This window comes from Coturnix japonica, chromosome 5, assembly GCF_054131305.1.
Source record: "Coturnix japonica strain WE chromosome 5, WE-NBRP24, whole genome shotgun sequence".
Lineage (NCBI taxonomy): Eukaryota > Metazoa > Chordata > Aves > Galliformes > Phasianidae > Coturnix > Coturnix japonica.
The window spans coordinates 12,404,995-12,430,788 of record NC_140667.1 but is presented as its reverse complement, the minus strand read 5'-3'; the positions used below and the strand labels follow the sequence as shown (position 1 = coordinate 12,430,788).

At 39.4% G+C, this 25,794-nt stretch overlaps 1 protein-coding gene across 7 annotated transcripts in view; it reads left to right on the top strand.

Annotated features, from left to right (window-relative positions):
* The window catches only part of KCNQ1 (potassium voltage-gated channel subfamily Q member 1), a 314,910-nt gene that overhangs the window by 34,169 nt on the left and 254,947 nt on the right, over positions 1 to 25,794 (top strand). For all 7 annotated transcript variants that reach the window (XR_014947023.1, XM_015863924.3, XM_085550022.1 and 4 more), the window contains exon 2: positions 4,687 to 4,777. Coding sequence is in view for 6 of the 7 variants with exons in the window: in XM_015863924.3 (XP_015719410.2) it covers positions 4,687 to 4,777 (91 nt within the window). In the remaining variant the exon portion in view is untranslated. The remainder of the gene's footprint in view (positions 1 to 4,686; positions 4,778 to 25,794) is intronic.

The following is a 25,794-nucleotide window of genomic DNA, read 5'->3' as shown; positions in this document are numbered from 1 at the left end:
CCCGCGAGTGACTAAACAGCTATCGCCTCATCTGCAAGGTCTGCTTGGCCCTGCAATCTGAGAGAGAGATCAGAGCTGATGGAAAAATGGAACCCCCCATTTCTCTGCTTCCTCTGTTGAAGATGAGGGTAAACGAGCAATAGGTTTTGGGAGATGAAAGATCTGTACTTTCTCAGGCTAAGCACATGTATGCAGGTCTTTCTGCTGTGTGTGGCCTGGGCTTGGTTTGTACCGAAGCTCTGGAACAGCTGCATTCTGCACATTGCCAGCTTGTAGCTGAGTGCAGAGAAATCTAGGCTGAGGTCTGGAGCATATGGTGCCTGCATGGATGAGGGCCATGCTCTGCTGCTGCTGCTGGAAGGGGTTACAGGTGTCAGGACTCAGCTACAGGTTTATGAAGAGTTCTGTGATAGTGGGAATGTGTGGCCAGGCCATGTAAACACCTGTGTAATGCAGCTTGTGCATTACACAGTTGCACCTATATTACAAAGTTGCACCTATAAATGCTCGTGCACCTTTCCTGACTGCTAGATTTAAAGAAATTCCATGTTCAGCTGTCTGTCTTTCTTGGAAAACAAAACAAAACAAATCACATTTCTCACATAGATCTTTCTGAATCCTGACAGTTACGTTTCCCCAGAACAATGTTGAGATAAGTCGATGCTGTCCCTGTGGCTGTTTGTGACTGCTCACCTACTGTTGGCTTGTTTGTCTGCAGCAATTTCATGTAGGTAGCAATTGAAAATATGTGTTCTGCATCTTCCTAGTGCTTCATGCTTTTCCTGATGCTTTGTCCTCCTGGTTCTGAAGCAGAAAAGGAAGTTACTTGCACTGAGACTAGAACTGTGGTATTGGAAGAGGACATGAAAGGTGGCAGGCTGTAGCAGGAGGGCACAGCTGTGGGAATGGCAGAAACCCAGTTTATAGGGAGGAAGAGGGAAAGTGTATGGCCGTGTGCTGGATCCTAGCATGTGCACATGAGGTCTGAAATTATACTGTACAAAGAACCTCTATTCTCTTATTTCTTAAATCATTACAGACTTTATAATTCTCCTGTTTAATCTGTGTATGCATGTGTACGTCCATAAAAAAAATATTGCACTCACTAAAGAATAATGTTCATGTTTACTATTGTGATGAGAATGTGCAGGTGTGTCAATTGCAGCAGGAAGTTGTTAGTGAAACCTCAGAAGTTTCTTTTCTTTTTTTTTTCATTTGTTTGTTTTAATGGTGGTTGCTTTGTTTTCCTGCGTTATAAATCATAACCCCAAAGTTTGTGAAGTCATCACTTACTCTGCAGCCCATTTCCTCTTCACTGGTGTTTCCTTCAAGTCTTGCAAGTATTTGGAGAGGAGGGCTGAAAATGTAGACCTAAATCCTCCTATCTAAGTCTTTCTTATTAGATAAGAATAGATGAAAATTGCACTCCTATTGCAGCATTCTTTCTATGTCAAATCCAAAGTGAGATGGCAAGAATGGGACATCCATTGACAGCTTTGGCCATCAGAAAAAGCTCTTCATATAAACAACAAAAAAACCCAACCTGTTCATTTAAGTACTGTTGAAGATATCAGTTGTTATACAGAAGTTATACGGAAATAGTAAACTCTTGTCAGAAGTGACTGTTAGTTCTTCCTCTGCATGTGAAGAAGTGCAGAACTAATCCTCTGAATTTGTAGAGATTAGGTTCTTGACTTTCTTTAAACAGGGATTTGAACCTGTGCAGTGCCGTATGGATGATAAATCCATTGTTACAACCACAGAACACAGTCTAGGATGGTGCTAAATACACTGGCTGTGATCCAGCAACGCAGTTATGGGTATATTTTAATTCAGAAGTTTTGTGGAATCCCATTGACTGGAATTTGGCATAGAGCGGGAGCTCTGCAGGCTGCCTGGTGGTGTGACAAAAGGCTCTCTGCTATCCCCAGGAACCTGGAACACAGATACATCTCTGTGGTGTAGTATTGTTTATAAGGGGGAAAAAAAATAAGAGGCAACTGGAAGAAAAAAAATAATAATGTAATATATCTGTAGAATTATTTAGGAGACTTTCTGAAAAGTGGTTCTTCAAAATAGTGAATATGGCAGTTTTGATTAGAGAGATTTTGTTAATCCCCTTCTTCCAAATGTTATCTTGTTTTCTTTCTTTCTTAAGGATCTTTATATCTAAGGAATGCTCAGCAGCTGCTTTTTCTTCTCCACTAAATGCTGATTAATTTTTGGATACATTTTTACAGAGGAGGGTTGGTTTACTACTACTCTTGGCTATCTTTTTAATGAGCCACTGCAGCCTCATTTTTGACAGGGTATCGGTATTTGCTTCTTAAAGGTGATGAGAATTAAAATATTACTGAATCATATAGTGTGCTGCTGAACAAAATACCAAAACACAGTGATGGAAGTACCCAATGCATGAGAAAACAGCTATGCCTGTATGTCTGTCCACTGAGTAAGGCCTTAAATAAGGTCTGTGCTTGTCTGTAAGGCCTTACTCCGGCAACTGATCATATGTAGCAAGTGATGTGGCCCTGCTGAGCACAAATTATATGGCTGCTTGCATCTTGGCTCAGAAACTTGGGTTTATGTGATAGGCTGCTTAACTTGTTGGCATCTTTTATTAAGACTGTAGTAAATTATGGTACTTGTGCTTAGACTTCCTTTTTCCCCCTGAGTTCTGAGCATTTGTTCCAATTTTCCCATGATGAGTGGTGTGTTTTATTTGCCCACTAGTTGTCATTCCCCATGTTACTTCCATCAGTGCAGAAGCTTATAGTCTGCATTTGGAAACACCTTTTTTGTGAGAGAAAGGTGTTTTCATCTGGCAGTCCCTGGTACCTGTCAGTGCTTTAGTGATGTACTTGCTATGTGAGAGGCTGCAAGTGTGTCCCAAGCAACTTCCATAAAACAGTCTGAAGAAGAATTTTCTTTGATAAGCTGCCTTACTTATTTACCTTATTTTTGTCTGGAAAGCAGATAGTGAGATCGAAACATACCCTTGTGAAAAGAAACTCCTTAGAAGTGGATGGCATTCTGACTGGCACCTGATGGAGTTCTTAAGTCAGCTTTCAGTTCCTTTAATAGAAACGAGTTTTGGTAAACAATTCACCCTTTAGTTTCTCTTCTTGACAGCTAGGCACACAGGCTTTTATTTTTGATCCTGGTTTGCTTCTCTTCAAGCGTGGTACGTACAAAAATGTGATAGTCTTGGCTTTGGTGCCCTCTTGTGGTGTAATGCGTTGGCTTGGTTACAGTTTTACAAGTGGATTAATATTAATGACTATACCAAGTATTGTTACAGCTCAGTGTCTTCAGGTAGCTTACACCATCCTAAGTGACTCTTGGAATGAGCACTTCTGTGTATATCAGATTTCTTGTCCAGGGATCTTCAGCTGCCTCTACGTAACTGAAAGTACTTCTGTCCATGTTCCAGTGACTAAGGACCTATTATAGGCAGAAGGTCTGGACACATGGGCAAAATGTGTTATGTTTCAAGTCACTGGTTCACCTTGTGCTCTCCTGCCTCACTGGAACAGGTTACTGCTACTTAAGAGGATCAAAAGTTAGATACAAGAAGGTTTTAGAGATAAATTGGACTCCTAAATATTTGTGGTTTGTCTGTGTAAAAGTGTAGTCTTTTGTACTTATGTATTTTTTTTTATCCTCTTAACATCCAATTATTGTCATCACTGACTAATTTCATTTTTTATGCCTACTATTATTCCCTACTATTGAAGCTTCTTCACAGTTTTGTGATATATTCACCACATCCTCTGTATGTGTGCGTTGGATTTGCATGAACTGTGCTTTACAGCAGGCACTGGGAAATCTAACTTATAACATCAGTCACATCATAATGGCAACACATTTGTTTGCTTGAGTGCTCAGCCTTTCAAAAGATTCACCTGATGAAATTCTCAGTTTTCTTTCCATTGCTCACTTCGTGCCTCACAAAGGAACATGTTGTTTGTGATCTGGAAGAAACCTATGCTTGCATGTAGTGGACAGCATCCAGTTTGGGTCTTAAGTGTTTTGCACAGCTGAAGCTGCTAAGATAGGAAAGGGTCTGAAGGCAGAGGCTGCAGAGCTGGGCAGCTGCAAAAAGCAGGCACACAGCCTTGCTTCCCAGCTGAGGAACGGGGCTTCCTGGGGCTGAGTCGGCTGCAGCTCCCTGGCTGTCCCTGGTCATGCTGTATCAACCAGGACCTGCTGTGGAAGGACTCACTTGGACAGGGGAACAAACCCTTCTGTTCCCTCCCTCTCTCTCTCTGCAATAGTTACGTTGAAATTTGGTTTTAAAATGGAATGTATCCTAAGGTGTGTTTCAGATGCCAGATTTTGTTTATCTGGGGCCTTTTGGGAAGTGGTTGTAAAAGATGTGGGCAGAGTCTGTTAAGCTCTGGCTTAGTTGAGATTTCTTTCTGTAATTTTCGAGGTAGGCAAATTCTAACTTCCTTGTGCAGTTTTGATTTGATAATTTCTGACACCAGAACTCTTTGTCTGAAGATAAAATAAACCGTACAATGTGAAGTAGGAACACTCACAAGTTGCCGGCTATGTTTAAGATAATGCAACGCCAATGTCATTTCTGGGTGTCCAGATTATTTGTGTTGGAAGGAGTATTTGTCTTCCTTCTAGATTTTGGTGAAGCTGTGTTACATTGGGTATATTTTGTTTGTTTTGCAGCTTCCTTATTGTGCTGATATGCCTTATCTTCAGTGTGCTTTCTACAATTGAACAGTACGCAGCTCTTGCTACAGGGACGCTGTTTTGGATGGTATGTATTCATGTGATCATGGGTTTGTTCTTAACACGCAAATCCTCATCTGAACTAATGTCATGCACACAATGTTCTTTATGGTTTAGAAAGAGACTTCTTTCTGCTTCTGCCTAGTGAGTCTATCAAGCCCTAGAAAAAAAACAAAAGTTACGGTAGTACTCATATCCTATATAGCCTATACTAAGGATGTTCAAGTTGTGTACAACTCAAAGCTATTGTTATGTTAAGCTTGAATCCTTCATGTTGGTTGTGTGAATCCATTGTTTAGCCATGCTGAAAGCCAGACACCTGAACAAGATTGGGGTCAGGGTGTGAGGGGAACAGAGTAAGTGGAAGTCCTTTCTTTAAGCAGAATCCAGATCCAGCGTTCTTTCACAACTGGTAAGCTGGTATGCTTTCATTAACTTGAGAATTAAGCCAACTTGCTCTGTTTGTCCTATGCAGCTTCCCTTCAGTAATGAGCATTTTGTTACCTTAGGTTTATGGTTCACTGAGGCTGCAGCGGGTATAAATCAAGCTATGTTCTAAAAGCACTGCTGTTCTGCCTGTTCAGGCTTCATTCAAAAGCCTTAGTTTTGAAGTCTGAGAGGCATGTTTTTCATCATAGCAAAAAATGAAATAATAATTTAAAAAAAATGATTTTGCGAATGAGATCATGGAAATCATTTTGCATGTTAACAATGTATTCTTTTCCTGAATGACTGACTATAGTGACTTTAAAGAGACTCAGATTGATTGGCAGTGATCCACTGTTCCATGGCAGTGGATGGGCTGATGCTCTATCCAATTTGGGTGGGACTTTCAAAGGAGCTGTAGCACCTTCCTCAACAAAATTTAAGTTCCAGAATCTAGTTCCTATTAGCGTCTACCCAACAAACTTTCTTATTCTATCGTAATTTTAAGATTTTTCTTGTTTCAGTAGTAGTCACAGAAGACATTACAAATAATGCAAATGAGATTTAAAAGGGATGTTGAGATTATATGTATATATCAGCACTTCCTCGCTCTTCAGTTTCATAGTATTAAAATATTTTAAAATCATTTCCCACTACCAAAGTAGGAAATAGGTTTTCAATAATTTATAAATTATTTTTTCAATAATTTCTGAGTGTTTTAAAAATGTTAATACTTCTTCATAACAATAAGAGAACTGAAGATGCCATCGGGGAAGTCTGTGCTCCTATCGATGTTCCAGCTGTAGACAAAAAGCTCACAATTAGCTCTTGAATATTTCTCTGCTTGTCACCACACCTCACAGGGCAAAGAAACTTGATGAAAGCTATACCTAGGTGCAGTTGTAATGGGAGAATAGGAGAGAATTGGGCTTTTGTTAGCTTCCAGAAGGCAGTGAAAACTCTTTAAATTAGCTTGCGTTTATTTTATTGTTTTTCACTAGATGGTGCTGTTGGAGGGGTTGAACTGCAGTTACTTGTTGGCATCTGCCCAGCGAGAGCTGAGTCTGAGCCAAGACACTGTAAGGATCATCATTTTGAAGGGTATATGCATACTTGGCCTATTTAAAATAGTGATGCGGGAGAGCTTTTGCCATGACTCATAAAGAGAATGTGGTGTATCTGTGAAAAAATTGATTTTGAGACTACAATATTTAAACTATGGAAAAAAAGTAATTCAAAGATGTATGTTCCCAGAGAGGCCATATTTTTCTTTTATTTTCATAAGCAAGGATTTTATGGTGCCAGAACACAGCAGAATGCTGTTATCTCAGCATGATCTAAGAAAATCCAAGCGCCTGATCCAAGGGGATTAAATATTCTGCTGAACGAAGGGATATTTAGTCTGCCTGAAAATGCTATTTTTGTGAAGGAATCTCATTTCAATATTGATTCAAAAAAGAAAAAAAGAAAAAGAAAAGAAAAAAAAAGTGACTGTTTTAGTGCTGAAATTATAAGCACTTTCCAGCTTCTTGTTTGGAGTTCCTTTCCTACTTCAGTGTACTTCTTACTTGAAGAGATTAAGCATTTCTTCAATATTTAAAATGGCTTCAGAAGGAAAAAAAAGGCAATATCTTCAGTGGTTAATATTTGTGTTATCAGCAGTGAAGGAATTTCCACAGTTGTTAGAAAATGGCACAGAACTGAGGCGTATAAGATCCAGGTTTTATTTCTTGCTTCAGTATAAGCTTTTGTTTGAAGATGAGTCTTGGCTTTTTTTTTTTTTTTTTTTTTTTTTTTTTACACTGGGTTGTTTTATGGGCCTTGAGAAAAATACCAACAGCTTTTGGTTCTGAAGATCTCATAGAGATCAAATGGTTCAGCGTGGTTCTAGCATCTTTTTTTTTTTTTTTCTGATTATCTTCATTGTTCATGAAGCCAAGACAGAAATTTGTAATCTGAGCGTTGATAGTTGTTCTCATTTTCATTGCTCTGAAAAATTAAGTGAGAGTAGTGTTTGTAAAGGATTTCCCCATGCTGTGCATTGCAGACTGCAGTCGAAGATGTAGGCAGTCTCTCTGAAGAGCACTCTACTTCAGAAAGTAAAAGACTTGGCAGCCTCAGAAGCAGTCCCTGGCCTGACCTAGAACAAGGTCGACTGATATAGCAGATGTGCATATGATGAGCTCCTGCCTTCAGACTTTTGCTTTTGTAGGACTTGCAAATAGACTTGTCCAGAGAATCACCACCTTTCTATCACTCAACTGATAGCTGAAGTTTGAGAATCCAACTTTCATTTGAAATTGCCTTCTGTGCATTTTTTGTTAGCCAAATGTGAGTGGCTTGAAGACCTAGGAAAGAATAGATATGGAAATCACCCTTTCCCCATTTTTATTAGGTCCTAGTAGTTGGAACAAGGAGCTTCCTCTGAACACAGGTATTACTTGCTGCTCTGTTTGTGCCTGAGCCTCCTGGTGGATGATGCAAGTGTTTTGTTGCATGATTGCAGTTGTTTAGCCCTGCAAGCAGCTAAACAGTGCAAGGCCTTTTGCTTACTCCTCTGTTCCCAGTGGGATGGGGAGAGAATTATGGAAAAAAATGTAGAATTCATAGGTTGAGGTATTAATTCATAGGTTGAATAGAATTCATAGGTTGAGATACTATTAACCAAGCCAGAAAAAGGGAGAGAGAAGTAATGATAATAATGTATATGTATATTATCAAAACAGGTGATGCACAGATCAGTTGCTCACCAGCTGCCAACTGATGCCCAGCCAGTCCCTGAGCAGCAGTAACACCCCTCAGCCAACTCCCCTCACTTTTATATCTTTATTTTTTCCACGTGATTTTGTATGGCATGGAATATCCCTTTGGTCAGTTTAGGTCAGCTGTCCCCTCCCAGCTCCTTGTGTTTCCACCCAGTCCTCGTGGTGGCTGGACAGCACACAGGGATGAAAAACTGAAGTGTCCTTGGCTGTAGATAGCACTGCTTGGCAACAGCTAAAACATTAGTGTGTTATCAACATTGTTTTTCTCCTAAAGCTAAAACAAAGCATCACACCAGCCACTGTAAAGAAAACCAACTCTGTCCCAGATGAAACCAGAGCAACAACCAACTGTATTGGTTTGGATTGCTACCTGTGGAAACTTCTTCAATTCTTCCTGCTGTTCACAAAGCTATCTCTTGTTAATTCCCTTGGTCTGCACAGGAAAGTTGTAGATTTTATGTAAATGACATGTATAAGGGATTTAATTAATTTGCTTTGGAAGGCTGTGACAATTTTTTAGTTGAATTTAAGTACAGCTTTATGTCCATCTTGAGCAAGGGATCCAAATCAGAGTGCTTGTAAAGTGGAAACGAGATAGACTGCTAAATAGCTGAGCCAATATAGTGAGATGAGCTTTAAAGAAAAAAGAATAAAAGGAAAAGAAAGCTGGTTAGTATTGCTTGGTGTGGCTGAAGTCTGAGCAGAATAAGAATGGCAGGAGCGAATGAAGAAGAAATATGAAAGAAGACTGTGCTAAAACCAGCAAAGTAAGGATGAAGAGTTCTTCCTTTTAGATATGTTGCCAGTCTAAGCTCTTAACGGTTGTAGAGGGGAGTCATAGTTTTCCCTTTAAAATCTGTAGAGGGCAGCATTGGACCGTGCTGTGTCCCATTTGGAGTGGCTGGGGTCAGTTGGATGGTGTCCTGAGGTAGGTAAAAATATCCTTTGGAAGGATTGAACTATTAATAAAGAGATGGCTTTTCACATGGATTTGGGGAACTTTATATGAGTAATAAAAAAATATATATCTACTGGGAGATAGGGCTTGAAGAGAAGGGCTGTGTAAATGTTGCTGCCAGAGACAACTCTCACCACTTTGTGGCTGTAGCCATAAAGTTCATGTTGTTTGGCCTACCTGATTTCTCATCACGTGGATGGCTGTAAGGAACAATTAAAGCTTTCAGTGAGATGAATTGGGTGTATTTGTATGGAGGAGAACATAGATACTGAATTTCTAAACCTACTGAAAGATTTCCAATATGATTGCATCCTTCCAGCTATGCTCTTGCCATCACCTTAAATGTTTCCTTTTCAGCGGTGAAAAAATCATTTGGCTAAACTTTGATAGTGTTAACACTGAAAATTGATTTTAAGATCTATATAGGATCATGGAATTTTTAAATGTTTAAACTGGAAGGGACCTTTAAAAGTCATATTGTCAAACTCCCCTGCAATGAACAGGGATACCTGCACTAGATCAGGTGCTCAGAGCTCTGTCCAGCCTCACCTTGGGTGTTTTTAGGAGCAGGGTATTTACCACCTCTCTAGGCAACCTGTGCCTGTGCTTCACTACCCCTATCATAAACCACTGTTTTTCTTATATCCAATCTAAATCTCCCCCCTTCTAGTTTGTAATCATTTTCCCTTGTTCTGTTGACATAGATGATGCTGAAAAATATGTCCCCCTCTTTCTTACAGAACTCCCTTTAGATACCAAAATGCCACTATCAGGCGTCCCTTGAACCTTCTCTCCTCCATCTTGTACAGCCCCAGCTCTCTCATGCTGTCCTTGTAGGAGAAATGTTCCATCCCTTGGATCATTTTTATGGCCTTCCTCTGGATGTACTCCAACAGGTTCACATTTCTCCTCTACTGAGGACTCCATATCTGGATGCAGTACTCCAGGTGAGGTCTCTCTGGAGTAGAGGGGCAGGATCACCTCCCTTGTCCTGCTGATGGCACTTCTTTTTGATGCAGCACAGGTTGCGGTTGGCTTTCTGGGCTGCAAGGGCATGTTGCTTGCTCATATCCAGCTTTCCATCTACCAGTACCCTCGAGTGTTTTAAGTGTTTTTTTTTTTTGTTGGTTTTTTTTTTTTTTTTTTTTTGGCAAGGCTGTGCTTAGTCCTTTTGTCCTCCAGCTTGTACTAATAACGGAGATTGACACAACTTGGGTACAAGACCTTGACCTTGACTTTGTTTAACCTTATTAGGTTCTTCTGGGACATTTCTCATTGCTTAAGTTGGTCTAGGTCTTTTTGGATGGCACCCTGTCCCTCAGGTGCACTGGCTTCACAGCTTGGAGTCACCTGCAAACGTACTGACTGCATCCCTATATTGTATGGTGTGAGTAAGCAGTAATTTACAGAGAAGAAAAGTCTTCTGGTACATGACTGCAATATACATAGATTTGAATTCAAATTATAGTCTGCTACACTGGAGCTTACATTTGATAAGGATAGGCTTGGATGCAGAAACGTAGTTATTCTCATTTCTGCCTTTTGTAAGAACTATGGAAAAAAATCTCTTTTCTTGGCCTTCTGTACCTGGAGTTTTCTGTGATGGTGCATCAGAACAGTAACTTAAGAGTAAAGCCTGCCTGTAAGGGACTATGAGTGAAGGAATCAGAATTTGACATTTATCTGCCTAACACACTGGAATGAGATGGCTATGACATACCAGGCATTTCGTGGGACTCAAACTCTGAACTTGGGAGTCAAACTCTGAAAAGTGTGACCCTCCTCAAGCTTGCCCTGGAGCTGGTGACAGATTGCAGGCTGGAACAAAGCAATGGTGATAGATTGGAGCCATCTGCTGGCGGCTTGGTGGCCTGTGTTGTTCCCACGTGGTGGCCTCCCAGCCCGGCAGCATAGGATTACTGGCCAAAGTATGAAATGAACCCAGTGCCAAATTATCACTTTACTCTGAGTAAGTCATCTCAGCTTTTCATATGTCATCTACAGTAGCCAAACGGTCATCAGAAAATAGTGCTTTTGTATTGTGTGTAGCATGTTGAAAAACAGGGCGATGCGTATTCCAGAGTTGTTAGCATTTCACCTGTTCCTCAAGAGCTCGTGTTTACATTCATAAGTCAAATCAAATACCAGTGTTCTGTTTATTTTTTTATTTATTTTTAAGTACAGCTGCCCTCCAGTGAATTCTGTTCAAAGCCTGTTTTACTCACTGTTAAATTTTGCATTTGCTTTTGTCAAGCTTTCTACATGAGAGTTAAAGTTTGTCTAAGCCTTTCTGGGGTGTAAAGCCACGTCAAGCTCTGAGCGTCAGTTTGGTAACTCTAGAAGGAACACGATAGATGTTTTTCTTGAAATTATGCACATTTAATATTTTAAAGACACATTTGGTGCTTCAGCAAACAAGAAGATGAATGCACATTCCATCTTGAGGGGAAAAAAAAGATAAAAATGAAAGCTGTGAAATGCTGGTGCATAGTAGAGCCAAGCAGTGAAAAGAAAGATTTTTAAATTTAGGATTTATCTGGATTAGTGTGTAATGTTTGCAGTGACAGGTGTTTCCTTTATGCCTTGCCCAAATGTCTGGAAAGTAGTTTGTCATTAAGTGCTACATTCAGTGTGTATCTCAATTTCAGTATAACTGGAGGGTCTATGGCTTTGTTAGGTCCTTGTTTTCACATCTGACCTCAGCCAGCTGGAGTCTATTGTTTTAAGCGTAATGTAACAGCTGACATAACATAACGGATATCAAGCTGAAAAGCTGAAGCAGTGCAGTGAACTGATGCAAAGGGAGGGGAAAGGGAGATGTTGGGAGGGAGGGAGAAGGGCAAAACTAGCTTCATGATTCAAAGTGGAAGCTTGCTGGCTTGTTTTCCCTGGGGGAATTAGCTAGAAAATAATGGGATGAGTCTGTTGAAGTTCTATTAGCAATTGATTACATATGATAGACTACTGAGACAGGTTTGAATTTGCCAGCTGTCACTAGCTGGTGGTTCTTGAATTGCTTTAAGTGGCCCTCGCTAGGCAAAACTGGAACAAACTCTGCAGGTGTGGTGTAATTGGAGTGCAGGGCAGCAGTGTGTACCAATGTCTTGTGAGAAAGGAGGGTCCTGGGGTAGGGAGAGAGAAAAAAGCTTAAACAAATGGAATGCATTAGGAATTTTATTTTTAACACTGGATTATTTGGCTTCAATTAGCTGGCTCAAAAAAGATTTCTGTGAAATCCATTTCTAAAAACATTCCCACTTCTGAATTTGGTAGTAAGGTGCATCAGCGCTGACCACTAACCAGCCGTGGAAGGAGAATGAATGAATGATGGTTCTGTTAGAAACTTACCACAGCCGTGGAAAAAAAAGTGACAAGTACCTGCCTGTCCACAGAAAGAGAACAAGAAGGTATAGAGTTCACCCTGTTATTTCTTTATATAGGTATATGAGAAGCATCAAAACCTATTTCTATTTTTAGCAGTGATTGAAAAAATTCTTCTGGCTGAATTTCATTTGTATAGAGTACAGCCTCTGGCAGCTCCACCCTAATGAGTGTTTATTCCATGTTTTTAGGTGGAGGAAGAAAAAGTCAAGACTGTGCTGTTTTTTAAATGTATATGGGTATAGGCAACCAAACTAGGTCCTACATTTGTAAGTGAAGTTTTTATGGCTTGAGGCTTGCAGTTATGCAGTGTGTTTAACTCTGTGTATATGAGTAGTCATAATGACTTCAGCGGAGCTTCCTGTGTGCGTAAATATTAACAAGATCAGGGCGTATTAGGAAAGGTTTCATGAACAGTGTCTGCTTGTACTTAGGGATAACCTAGGAAGCACAGGAGTTTGATTTATAGTAGCTGTAAGCTGTATTTACACACATTTAATGTTTTAAATTTATTTTTATTTCATTTATTTTGACAGTATTAAAAAATATCATAGTGACTGAAGCATCAGCTCAGTTAGACTTGTCTTGCACAAAGAGTTTCTAGGATTGTTCTTGTTATAACGTGAAGCCCAGTCCTGTTTTCTCTCTTATCAGAAAGGAGTTATGAAAAGAGTTGATGGGAGCTGTTGATTCAGTAGCTAGTAATTCATAACATGGGCATTTGCACTGTAGCACGGCTTATAAAATGAATGAATCCTGTAGTGAAGCTTAGAACTTGGCATTCGTACAGAGCTGCTGGAGAAGCCTTGAAAGTTCAGCACCACCCAGGTATGCCAGCACACTGATTTTTGGGGATCTGTGCCTTGATGTATTGTTTATAGCAGGTTATTTCTGCCTCAGTCGTCAAACATCAGCGTATTTTCAAGGTGATGGGAATTGCTATTAGCTCTCAGAATGAGCAGTACTTCAAAGAACTTAAGAAAATAAACAAAATGCCTGCTCTCTCACACTGTCTGTGAAAGCAAGCTATGTACTTCCTCACTTTGATGGCTTCCCGTAAGTTAATGACATTGGGGCTGTCTAATGTGTGCTGAAATACGCACAGTATGTCTAACAGCTGTCAGTGGATCCATGTGATGTTTGGATTTTCAGGTGGGCCTAATTAGTATTTAACTGAGAAAAGCCACTGGTTCCAGAAGCTATAGACAGCTGTGGATACACAGTAGCTATGATGGCTTGCTGTTCAGGTAGCAAGTGTCAGCAGTACCTTTTCTAACAGATAACAGCAGCACTAAAATAGAGAAAAAGATGCTTTAATGTAGCTTTGAGCTAAGAAACTCAGGAAGTGAAGATTGAAGGTCTCCAGGCCTTTGTTTTTGCTTTTGTTGTTTCTTTGTCGAGTTGTTTCCTTGTTTCCATGTACGTCCTCATTTAAAGTCTGTTTTCAGACTCCCTCCCCCTCCTTTTTTTCACTCCAGTATATCTTTAACATCCTTATTAAGGTACCTTTCAGAAAACCTCTTTCTTGTTGTTTGTCAGCTTGACGGGATGTGTGCTTACACTTGGAATGCATGCCAAAGAAATTGATTTACTAATCATTTATCCCTCTGCAGCCATTCCCCTTATAAAGATGAAAAAGGACATCTGCTCTAGAGGCTGGTTTTGTGGCAACATTGCAGAACAGTTTTAAATCAGAATAGATATGCACAGTGACTGGCCTCCATCTGTCCTGCAGGCAGGGATCTTGATGCCTACCTTCTAGGAGCTGTTCCAAGTCACTGATTTAGTATATGAAACTTGAATTGAGTTATACTTAGTGACTGGGGCAGGGGAAAATGAAAGAGAGAAAATTAAACATTTACCAATTTTACTTCTGTAACGCCTTACCAACATGAACATACTTGACCTTGCAGCATTCTTGGGAGGTGAGTATTAGCAGTTCTATGAGTAAAATCGAGTGACCCCTTGCTTTTCCACCATAGCTTGGCTGTGTGAGATGAAACCATTGGAGAACTTGGGCTGCACTTTCAAGACTGGTTGTCAGCCTGTATTAGCTGGCACTGCCACCGTAAGAAATGGTCCTGCTGCTCCATTCCTTGTGCCAACACAAGCATTTATGCAGCTAGTGCAGCTATGTTGTAAACTGCCTTGGAGAACCCGTACGTGTTCAAACTAACCTTTTTTTTGGCCAGATGAGATTGCTTCTTTTGGCAGCAAAGCTGGCTTAATGTTTGTGGAACTACAGTGTAAGATTTCATAGCTTTTGATAGTTAAAAGTGTGATGGAAACTTTATCTGCAACACAATTTACAAGGAGACTTGTGCTCTATTCTTCAGAGAAAATATATTATTTACATTACACTCCTTTCAAAGGGCCCTGCCTGCAAGATTAAGTATTGCACCTAGCAGAGTGCCAACACGCTCTAAAAGATAGTTCTTACCTTTATAAGACTTGCAGTCTAAACAGGCAAAGTGGTGAAAAGGTGAGCGGAAGGAAGCATGAATAGCCTCTGAAGGAAGCATGAATAGCCTCTTGCACAACCGGGCACTGAAGCAGAGAGAGAATAACCTTACCCAAGCCCCAGTTAGAGTCTGCTCTGAGTGCTCAGAATCCATGATGGGCGTCAGCAATCATTACACTGAAAACAACAACAAAAAAAAGACATTTAAAATTTCTTGTCTTATTTCTTAACTTAGAACTTGTTTCTGTGAAAGCTTTTTCAATATGACAGTTGAGATTTTGACCCTTGTTTCACATGCTTAGCTCTGTGCCTTTCTTGTACTGATTTGACTAAATAGTTTAGTAGTGTTTTATGTTCTTTGTATCTGTTTTGCAGGACAGCGGGATATCGGCCTTGAATGCTGATTGAGACTGACTTGATTGAAATTAGTTTTATCCTATAGGTTTAGGCATGTCTACTGTAATCTAGAGTCAGTTATTGAACTTGAATTGGCAGCCTGGCTGTGTCTGCAAACAAAAGCTGCTTTGTTCAGACTCATCTAGGACAGCCAGGGAAGTAGGTAGGGTTGCATAAGCATGTCTGTCTCTAAGCTGCTCTTGAGCAGCCATCGTCTGCTAGCTCTTCCCTACTGCCCCTCAATGGGCTTTAACTTTGCCCAGAATTGGATTGCTCTGCATTTGCTCTCATAGTGCTGCAGTATCTAGTTGACCCAGAAGGCTTTGCTTAACATCAGAGATGATTAAAACAAGTTTAATTTTGTTAAGGAGAGGGCTATGAGCACTTTAATAACTGGTTACCACCGTTCAGCTTTGTGGGTGGTTATCTCCAGGATGAGAGGTGAAGTCAAGAGGAGTTGGGTGTGGTAATTAATATCTTCCATCTCTCTTACTGTCTTTGAAGTGACTATGAGCACATGGTTGCATGCGTCAATGTAGCCTAGTCCTGAGGGGTATAATTGAACTATTATGTCATCGTTACTATTAATACAATAACAGGAATATTTGAGTTTGAATTACTGTAACTATTTTGATAAAGGGGAAAAAAAAAAAAGCAAAACCAAGCCAGAACACCACACATTTCTACCCAGAACAGTGGTAGGCTAGACCTGAGATAACAACATGCCTTAATAACCCCTTGTATGCTCAAATAAAAAGCCACTTGGACCCAAGTGCATTTTTCAGTCATTACAACATATATTTTCATGCTGAAAAACTTTTACATGTTAGGATCTGGTTCATTAGTGGAACCTTTAAGTACATTGAATCATATATCTTTTTAAGGCAAGCAGACTTTAAAGGGGTGTAAAGAAAAAGTTCTTCCTTTACTCCAAATTCTGAACCAGAAGTGGAATAAGTTCCTATCTCATCTACAAGGAAAAATTTAAGAAAAATAGGACAGTGACTACTACAATACTGACTGCATTGTAGACAGTGTTAAACTTGCTACTAATACATACTCATAAATGCTTCTGTGATACAGTAGTATAGAAATAGATCTAGGATCTTATAGACCTTGAAAACAGAACATGGTTTGCAGCTGTAATCAAAGTGAGTAAGTTTGTAAACAAAACACTATTATGTTACTTTGATAGGAATTCTTATAAACCTAGGAAAATATTAAAATACTGAAAAATTGTTTTCAAGTAGAATAGCGGTTGCATGAAACTCCCTTGTTTTTTCTGTATCTGTGTAAATGTATACATCAGGTTAATGGCTGGTGAGAAGCAGAGGTGAAGAAGCTCAGCTGTGCTTCTTCAAGTGGCACAGAAATGTACATGGTCACCCTTCTGCCAAGAGGTGAATCCCCAAAGAAATATGCTTTTTCAAGGTTAACAAGCTGCAGTTCTGAAGTGTGAGTGAGGCTGTTAAGAGAAAGCTTTTTGAAGTGCTTATTCTGATTTTGAAAAAGAACCACACTTTGGTCCCACAGTGTTTGGATACAAGGGAATGTTTCAGATGGTTTTGTTTGTTTCATGGCTTATGTGGAGAGAGAGAGATTTCTAAAATCAAATCCTGTCTTCATAGATATGTAATAACTGTGATCTGTATCTAACTTGCTAATTTACTCTGATCTTGTAGCTGCAATTAGCTTGTGTTTGAAAAGGTGAGACTAGCATTTGTAAAGGCATAGACAGGGTAAGGCCTTTTCTTTTGAATCCCTTTTCACTGTGATGTTACTTGTGCATTTTGGCAAGGAGAGGGAAAAAATACTAATTCAAATACATATCTCCTGGGATTTACAATCTCTGCTAAGTCAGACAACTGGATTTTAATGTCTTAATATGAGAAATCTTCAGTGCAATAATTCTGCATGTTTCCTGCAAATGTATATAGCAAGGCTATTTGCATCTGGTATAGAGTGATGTGGAAAGTAGCAGGTGAGAAGTGGGAGGCAGTGCTGGCTTGTTCCTCTTTAGGCATAGAATGGTGTAGAAATGCAGGAGAGGGAGAGCATTGTGAATAGTGAGCAATAGTACAGGTGGTAGAAATGTTTCTTTCTGATGAGCATTACCTCAGTCAGAGTTGTCTGTTCTTGTCAACAGTTCTTTCTCTTTGCTCTATTTCTTGATGAAGTATCTAACAGGTAGGTCTTTTAAGGAGTTGTTGAGATGAAGCTTTTTGCTTACAAAAACTTATTGCTGTAGAGAGGTGGGGCAAAGTTATGGATACTGTCAGCTAAAGTTTTAGGCAAAGATGCAAGATGTGGTAGAAGAAATCCAAACTGGCTTGGATTAGAAGTGTATGATCTTGACATCCCCATTCTGTCACTCTCAGAAAAGTGACTTCTTGAGTATTGAAATTCCTTAGTGAACTGCAGATGTCATTCATTGTAGAACTGCATCTTCTGTCATTCCTTCTCTTACCTGGAACTTGCCAGCTGTAGCAGTTCACAAGGCCAGTGGAGTCCAAACATGCAAAAAGCCAAAGTCAAATGTGGAGGGCCTTTTTAGAATTGTATGCAACTTGCACTGCCTTTCTGGATGTTTATTTAGGTTTTCCCATGCGGTATTAGTTTGCTTGTGTTGTGTCACTTGCCTGCTGTCTACAACAGGACAGAGATGACTCTTGTATGCTTTTGGTGCAGTGGCAGGGAGCATCCTTTTCTTCAATTCAGGCTTCCTTGATCTGTGCTGCCCACAACCTACAGCATTCTGTGTTTCAAGGCCAGTAGAGAGACATTGGCTGGAACCAGTGCTGCATATAGATATTGTTGATTAAAACCTGGAACAAAGTCAGCATAAAAAAGTCAGTTAATGAAGCATGTCAGCTTTTTTGAATTAAAATGTCCTTTAATCACTTTTATATAAATACTAGTTCCAGCCTCTATCCCAAGAGGCTTCCAAAGAAAAAGAATTGGGAACTTTTAAAAACAAAAAAAGAAAGCAAAACTAGTGTGGGGCATTCTTTGGAAACACAGGGCTGGAAACAAACAGTAAAATCTTGGAAACTATTTTTTGTCTTCTCATTTTGTTTTATTTCCCGGGAAGATAGTGTCCATGTGATGTGGGACTAGAAGGAAAAACAATGGCATCTGACTGACCAGCATAGCGGAAGTGATATACAGAACAAAGAAGGCTTTTTATTTGTAATCTAAGTTTTTTTCCATCACCTCAGCTCACAACACAGGAAATCAATAATTTTCAGTTGCTTTGGTAAAGTATCAAGCAATCCTTTTAGCAAACGGGCATACTGTAATGTCACTGGGTGCAAGGCTAAAGTTTCAAAGCAGTGTGTGTTTTACTTTGATTTATTTATTGTCAGTATCCCCTCAGGCCTTTGTTTGAATTAGGAGACATTGTGGGCAGCCAGAAATTGAACTTTATGTAATACAATCTATCTGTCACTTAGTATCAATTCCCTAACAATGATGCTAACACATTCAGACTTTAGCATCTGGACCTTGCACTTGAGTTTTCAGCCACTAGGTAGGGTCTAATGTTTCAATGCTTCCATGTAGTTTCTTCCCAGCTATTTCCCATCTGTGTATGACTGTCCCATTTCCCTAGGGGTCAGTCACCAGTGCTGCTGATGTCACCAGATAAGCTTTTTCCCAAGAGAATTTTGTTTTAATTGTTTCACTTGTTAAACCTCACTAGACTGTTGGATTCATTGTTCCATCTTCAAAAGCCAGAAAACACGCAGTAAAGCAGAAGGTTGTGGGATTATGATTGAGCATGTCTCAGAGATCAGCATACAGCTTCTTATCTTGTGGGGCAATTCTAAAGCAGTGTGCTTCAGTCTACTTTAGTGCTTTAGATATTGAAGGCTAATGCTTCCATGGAGCTGGGAGGTAAGGGCAGGAAAGATTTAAACCTTATCTAAGAGTATATATGTGGGTTCTCAAGCTGTCTGACAAAGTTGGTTCTTATTTAAAAAAAGCAAGCAAACAAAAGAAAACCACCACCACCACCAAAACAAATCTGTATTAGTTAATGTACTGAACACATTTAAAATGTGCAGCCTGCCTCTATGGCAGCCAGGCTTTTCTGGGAATATTTCCTTCCCCTCCCTTCCTCGTTTCCCATCTCTATGCATTGCTGGGGGGTTTTCATCATGCCTTTCCACCACTCCGGGATTATTTATTAGCCATTATTTATTTAGTTTATTTAGTTGTTCCATGCTTTCCTATCTGGGAAAACCTTGGAAGAAAGCAAGTAAGCCCATCCTTGAGAGAGGCAGAAAAAATGACATGCCTCTACCTTCTGTGTCCTGCAAGCTTCCTAGAATGTGCTTCTGTCAAAACTGCTGCTATACCATAAGCTGTGTTCGCTGCTTGGGTGTTGGATACGAATGAAAGCACCTCAGTGCTTTGAGCCCTACTATATTTGAGACTTAAGTATTGAAGAATAAAAGCAGTAGGTGGACTGGACTTGAGAGGCTTTTCTCCAAAGCTGATCTCTGTTCTAGCAGGTAGCAAAGTACCCGCTAACAGTAATGACAGAGTTCTGAACTGCCTGATCAATAGGTTGTTTCTTCTCATAAGCTTTCCCTCTCTTTTCCTCTGTGAATAAGCTTCTTTGGTATTAATTCACAAGACAGAAAACTCAACAGAGGCAGCCTGGAGCGGTACCTCTTTAGGCTCCTGAGCAAGTAGAAGGGAGGGAATGAAACTTCCCTCAAAACATCAGGCTGTGCTGAGCTACACTGGTACATTCACCCCCAAGGGAGGATGACTGACTCCTGGGGTGCAGCCAGATCAAAAGGAAGGTACAGAGAAACGGAAACGGTGGTGAGAAAGGATGCCAAAATGTTTAAAGTATAGCTGCTGCATCTATCAAGTGGTCTAGCTCCTGTTTGCAGAATAAATTTTATGAAAGATGCACTTATTTATGTTAGCCTGTGATGTCTGGGTCTAGACCAACAGGCTTATTTTAAGAAGTTGGGAAAGAAAAGGGAAAAAAAAGACCAAACTACTTTGCTTGCACTTTTTGCTTTAAGGTAATTTAGTCTAAAAAAAAACTTTGAAGTAAAAATAAACAGTGTATTCTAAGTAGCTGAAGGCTTTTATTATGTTTGCAAAGTTCCTTGCTCTTAGTAGTCTGGTTTGAGATTTGTTTTTGTCTAGAAGAAACAAAAATATTTGTGAGTTTCCTTTTGACTCTTGGAATGCCGGGAGCCCTCTTCTGTGTGAAGTAGGACTATACAGATCATTACATTAGTGAGTGCAAAGGAGAGATGTGCAGTCATTTAGAATAGCTATGTTGAAACCTTTATTTCAGTGGCTGCTTCTGAGAATTATGGGTCATGTTTGCTTTCGCTTCCTCTCCTGTGGTTCTGCTGTTAGGGCTCAAATTAGTAGGAGTCTCAATGTCAAGGCTGTTTTGAGGAGTCAGAACAGGTAACTACTACTGTAGGGTGAGAGCTACCCCTGATAATCTGTAGGCTTGTCACCAAGTGAAATTTAAAGCACCTTTCTAAGGACTGAAACCTTCAGTGGTCCTGCACTGGGAAATCTGTGTTCACCTGGTACAATTTATTCAACTCTCAGAGACAAATTTATTATTTTCAGTGGCAACACTATAAAAACATGACAGACCTTGAAGTCAGATGAAAAGTGGCATTTTGCGGCTACATTTTGTTTTGATCTTCTGTCCCTCGCCGCTGCACCATTAATACTGGTGAAACTGAAAATGTATTTGCAAGTCCAAAACGTCAGTGGCTGCGGCACTGTTGTTAAGCTTTATTAGATACAACGACTCGCTTGTAATATAAAATGCTGAATGTCAGATTTGGGGGACTTAAAATTCAGGTTTGGTGTTTACCTGTTGAATTTTTTTTAGTGCCATTATAATAAAATTGCAGCCTTTTGTGAAGTTTTGGGCTTCATAGGCGTGTCACTGCTGTATGGTTTTGAGCAGCATTATTGAATATTGAAAAGAATTGTGAAGAAATGTACTGATATACATCTTTCTACACAGAAATATGTAATGTGTTTCCTGTTGCTTAGTGATAGCCAGTTAGTGTTAATTTTTCTCCTTTAACTTAAATCACTGAGCAGAGAACAGACTTTGTATCTATGAAAACGCTTTGTTAAATCATCTGTAGTTCCTATTCTGCAATCTTCTGTACTGGTGTACCCTATAGGTTAGAAAGAACAATTAACAATAATTGAGTCCATTGACTGTAATAATTTATTGTTCAGCATTTCAAAATCAATGGCCATTACTAAATGAAAAATGATGATGATTTCTTATTGAGTATGCAATAAAGTGAGAAAACACCATGAAGTGTGAGAATGTGATAAACAGGCATACATGTTAGATGTTTATATATATATATATCTCAACAAATTTGACCTCAGGACAGCAAGGGCATAATGAAGTCAGTGAAATCTACTGCAATGTGAAATAATTTTCTGGCTATCAAAATAATGAAGCAAAACTCTTAAGTCTGTTGAAATATCTCTTACAATAGCATCAGCTGTGCGTGAATTTCTTTACTGTGTTCTGAAATGTCTCTAAGGAAAACTACTTAAATCCTGTTTTATCCACTGAACCTTTAAAAATGAAAAAAAAAAACACCAAAACATGTAGGAAAAATTACTGTGTATGACAGTTTTGCTTGCTTATGTTGTTAGAGCTTGATTTTACTCTTTGAATAGAAGGTTATGTTTAAAAGCTACATTCTTCTGGCATCTGCCCAGGCTGTGATCTTCAGAACTCCTCAGTATAGACTAAAATAAGCAGCAGTAGTAGTAGTTAAACAAATAAGGCACAGTCAAAGCAAATGCTTTGATCTAGTATCGTTGACAAATGTGCTGTTATGGAACATTTTAAATAGCACATTTTATTTCTAGCTTGCTGTAGTGCATGGCATGTGATGAATAAAAACAGGTGGATTTTATAAGTTACATATCTACATGTTTTAGAAATTGGTAGGATTAATCAAAGATTAAAGTGGTGCAATGTGAGTGTCTTCTAGTAAGTGCAAGTAAAAACACATGTTTTGCAATAAATACATCAGTTACTTAGTCAAGCCATTAATTTAAGAAATAAACTTAAGAGAAATTGTGTTATCTAACCTCTCTGTGTATACTGAACCTGGCTGGTATGGAGATTTCAACTTTCAGTAGTGTGTTTATACTGACTTGAGCAGCTGTGCATTGCAACATACAGGAGGAAAGTACTTAATGGATGTGTGCACTAGAAGCATCATACTGTGAGTTCTTCTCTTTCTCAGTATCTGTGAGATGTTGTCATTCTGCTTAATGCTTCATTTGCGCTGATTTGAAAGTCTCATTTTCACAGAGGCGTAACTGATGATTTTAAACAGGGCCTTTGGTATCATTCAAACATGTTAAGTAGCTTTCTTATGCCAAAATTTTTAAGCAATGACTTGCTAGATACAAATCACTTGGTAGAATGGCACAAAAAGTGACAAGCTATCAGTAACAGCTTTTTGAATATACGATGACTGCTCCAAAAGTAATGCCTCTAATGCAGTGCTGTTACTTGAATCTATTAGAAATGACAGCCATGCAATGAGTGCTTTGGGAATTCTGTATTAATGTAGAGTTCCAATACTTGCTTTTAAATAATCAGTGCTGACAAGTAGGATTTGAAAGTGAAATACTGGAAAAAACAACCCAGAAACCCCTTGAGCCATGGTCTATGATGCTGTTTCAGTAATTTCTGTTGTGTCTGATATCAACAGAAGCAAAAACGCACTGTTCCCATAACAGAAGTGGTCAAGTTTTATGCTGCTGTTCTTGTTCGTAGTCCAGATCATTGTTTTTAACTTCTACTGGTCCCAGCCTAATCTACTATATACTAGAATGAGAACTTCATCACCTACTAAAGAGCTGACATGCACTCACTTCTAACCCTGCTATTGCATCTTGCAGAAAACCAGTCACTGTTCTCCTACAAAGCTCTTGCTTGTTGGTGTGTTTTTTTAGTTCATTTTTCATAGTTTTCAGGAACCTGAGTGCTGCTTTTGTTTGAGGCTCAAGTGCGAATGTGTGCCATCTCGCATGAGGCCAAGACATCACAGCTGAGGTCTTAGTAGGTATCAGGAGGTGCTTCAGTGTCCTGCTCAGGTTTCTGGATAGAGCAGAGCATATCGTGATATAGAATGAATACAGGTGTGGTTGCATTTCTGAAATAAAATAAAAGCTTCTGAAGCCTCCAATGGATGAGTCTTCCTGGCATGGGTTAAGAGGTGTCAGTTGATGAGTGTCTTGCCAGCACCATCTATCTGATGAAGCTAATTCTTAAATAATCTAACTTTCAGATTTCAAGGTCCCGTACCTGCTTAAAAGAGCTAGTAAGCATTGTTGTTTTTTGTTTTCTGATTTCAACAAAATGCTTTCTTAGGCTTTCAGAACATGCTGAAGCAAACATATGTAATATCTCTTTAATATCTCAGTTACATTTTATTTCCAGAAGAGTGGTTTTGTACTGGTGTTGCAGTACGTTTTATATACAGTTTTAAAGGACAATAGGGATGGCTGCGATCTGAAATCAAAATGCCATTTATCGTGGGATAAATGGCATTTTGATTTTTTGGCTTTAAAAATGGAACAAAAATTATCATTTCACTTCTATGGGATACAAGTATGCTGATCAGGTCAAGAAAGAATCAGAGTTTTAACTCCTCCAAATGTGAGAAGCTCATTCCACGTTCTGGTTCCTGCAGCCTTGTTCCCAGGTATTCAGTGAAGGCATTGTTTAGCATGATGCAAACCACTCTCGTTTTATTGATTTGTATTTTTTCAGAGCTTAAGTGATCTTTAGATTTGAAGGCTTTGCTGTGGCAAGGCTATGATACAAAGTACCTGGATGTAATGGACAAACTCACCATGCGGTGAAAATTGCCACACAGATAAGGTCTAGGAAAGCTGAATTTAAATTAAGAAAGCCATAAGATACAATCTTTCAGGAGCTCTGGAAGGAAATCTGATTACACTAGCTTATCAAGGGAGGAGTTAATTTTCGGTGATGTAATTTATCCAACTTATCCTAGATTTTACCTTACAATTATCATGGTCTATAATCACAGCACTGGGAAAAGTACACAAGTTTCCTTTGTTTATAATGCCCACATAGAATTCCTTGTGTGCCTAGTAATTCTTCATTGCAATCCTGTCACTTTGTGTAAGCCCTGGGGTGGCTGTTTAATTGATTGGTCAAACCTGTAAAATATTTCTCTTGCAGTGTCCAGCTCTAGAGATTGTCTTTTATTCTTGTTGTGGAAACTTTTCCAAGTGTAAGATTAAAGGGAAAAAATGTTCAGTCCTGTGCTCAAGTGCAAGTGAAAGACATATAGACAGTTGGAGGGTGGTGGGTTTTGGTTTTTTCCCCTTTCTCCTGACTTTGGGAAGCAACAATGCCTACTCTTGTATAACTCCCCGACTGTCCTGTGACTCCTTGCTTAACCTTTTATCAGCAGGTTAATGGCTTTCATCTTCACTTCTGTTTGGTATCTGGGGCAGGGAAAAGAAACCTCTGCAAAATATCTGATGATGCTGACTATCACAAGTCCTGTAAAAGGCAAGCAGGGAGGAGCCTGACTGCTTTTCCTGGGCAAGTGCTTCAGGGTGAGCATGACCTTATTGTTATTTTTGGACATGCTGATTCAGCATTACAATGGAGTGTAACATATTCAAAATATGAGTGGCTACATACGAATAGCTGAAAAGTAAACAGGTCAGAGTGTGTCCTGTGATGTGTATTTATAGCTCATTGACATCAACACAGGCTATGTACCTCTGAAGGCATATTCAGCCAGTGTGATAAGCGGGAAAAAATATGTGTCTTATCAGAAGAAGCAGAGGCTGCATGTCATATATTTAAGTGAATATGAATTGTAGCTGTCTTAATATATAGCCTGCTAATGTTGTACCTCTAACCTGAGTGATTAGCGCCTGTTAGGTAAAATGTGGTAACAATTTGTACCTTTCTGTAGTGTTTAAAAGTTACGAATAGGCATGACTGAGTAGTTGAAAGACATTGAATTAAACATCCTTGAATTAATAGGGTAATGCTTGGAGCTGCTCAGGGCTATAAAATAAACACTATGTAGAATTTAGTGCTATATGGCAACCAGATCAAGCCATGGGGTTGCTGAAAGTATTCCGAAATGACTCGCTGTTGTTAAGTAAGAGAGATAATCCTAAGAAAGCTCTGTATGTAGGCTCCCCATGCAGTTAACGTTTTAACCCCCCTTTGGCTTGTTTTTATGACTTCAAAGATACTCTAAGGCCTTTGTTAAATTGATCATTAACTCTGCAAAGTTATAATTAGACATTTGAACTTGGCTGCATTCAAAAAGAAAATGCAAGACTGAAAATCCTCACCAGTGTTGTTTCTCTGCGGCTCATCAGCATGGTCAGAGACGGATTAAAGTTCCATAGGAGTTAAAAAGCAACAGGAATTTGAGGTATTAACCGGCCTCGCAGGAAGGATGGGGAGTCATTAATCCACAAAGTTTTTCTTTGAAAGTATGGGGTGAGAATAATGTGAGGAACCTGAAATGGGTTACTATTGGAGATTTAGATTTAAGCTCATAAAACCATTGAGATGGGAAACTTGGGCTAGAAGCATGTGCTGGGGA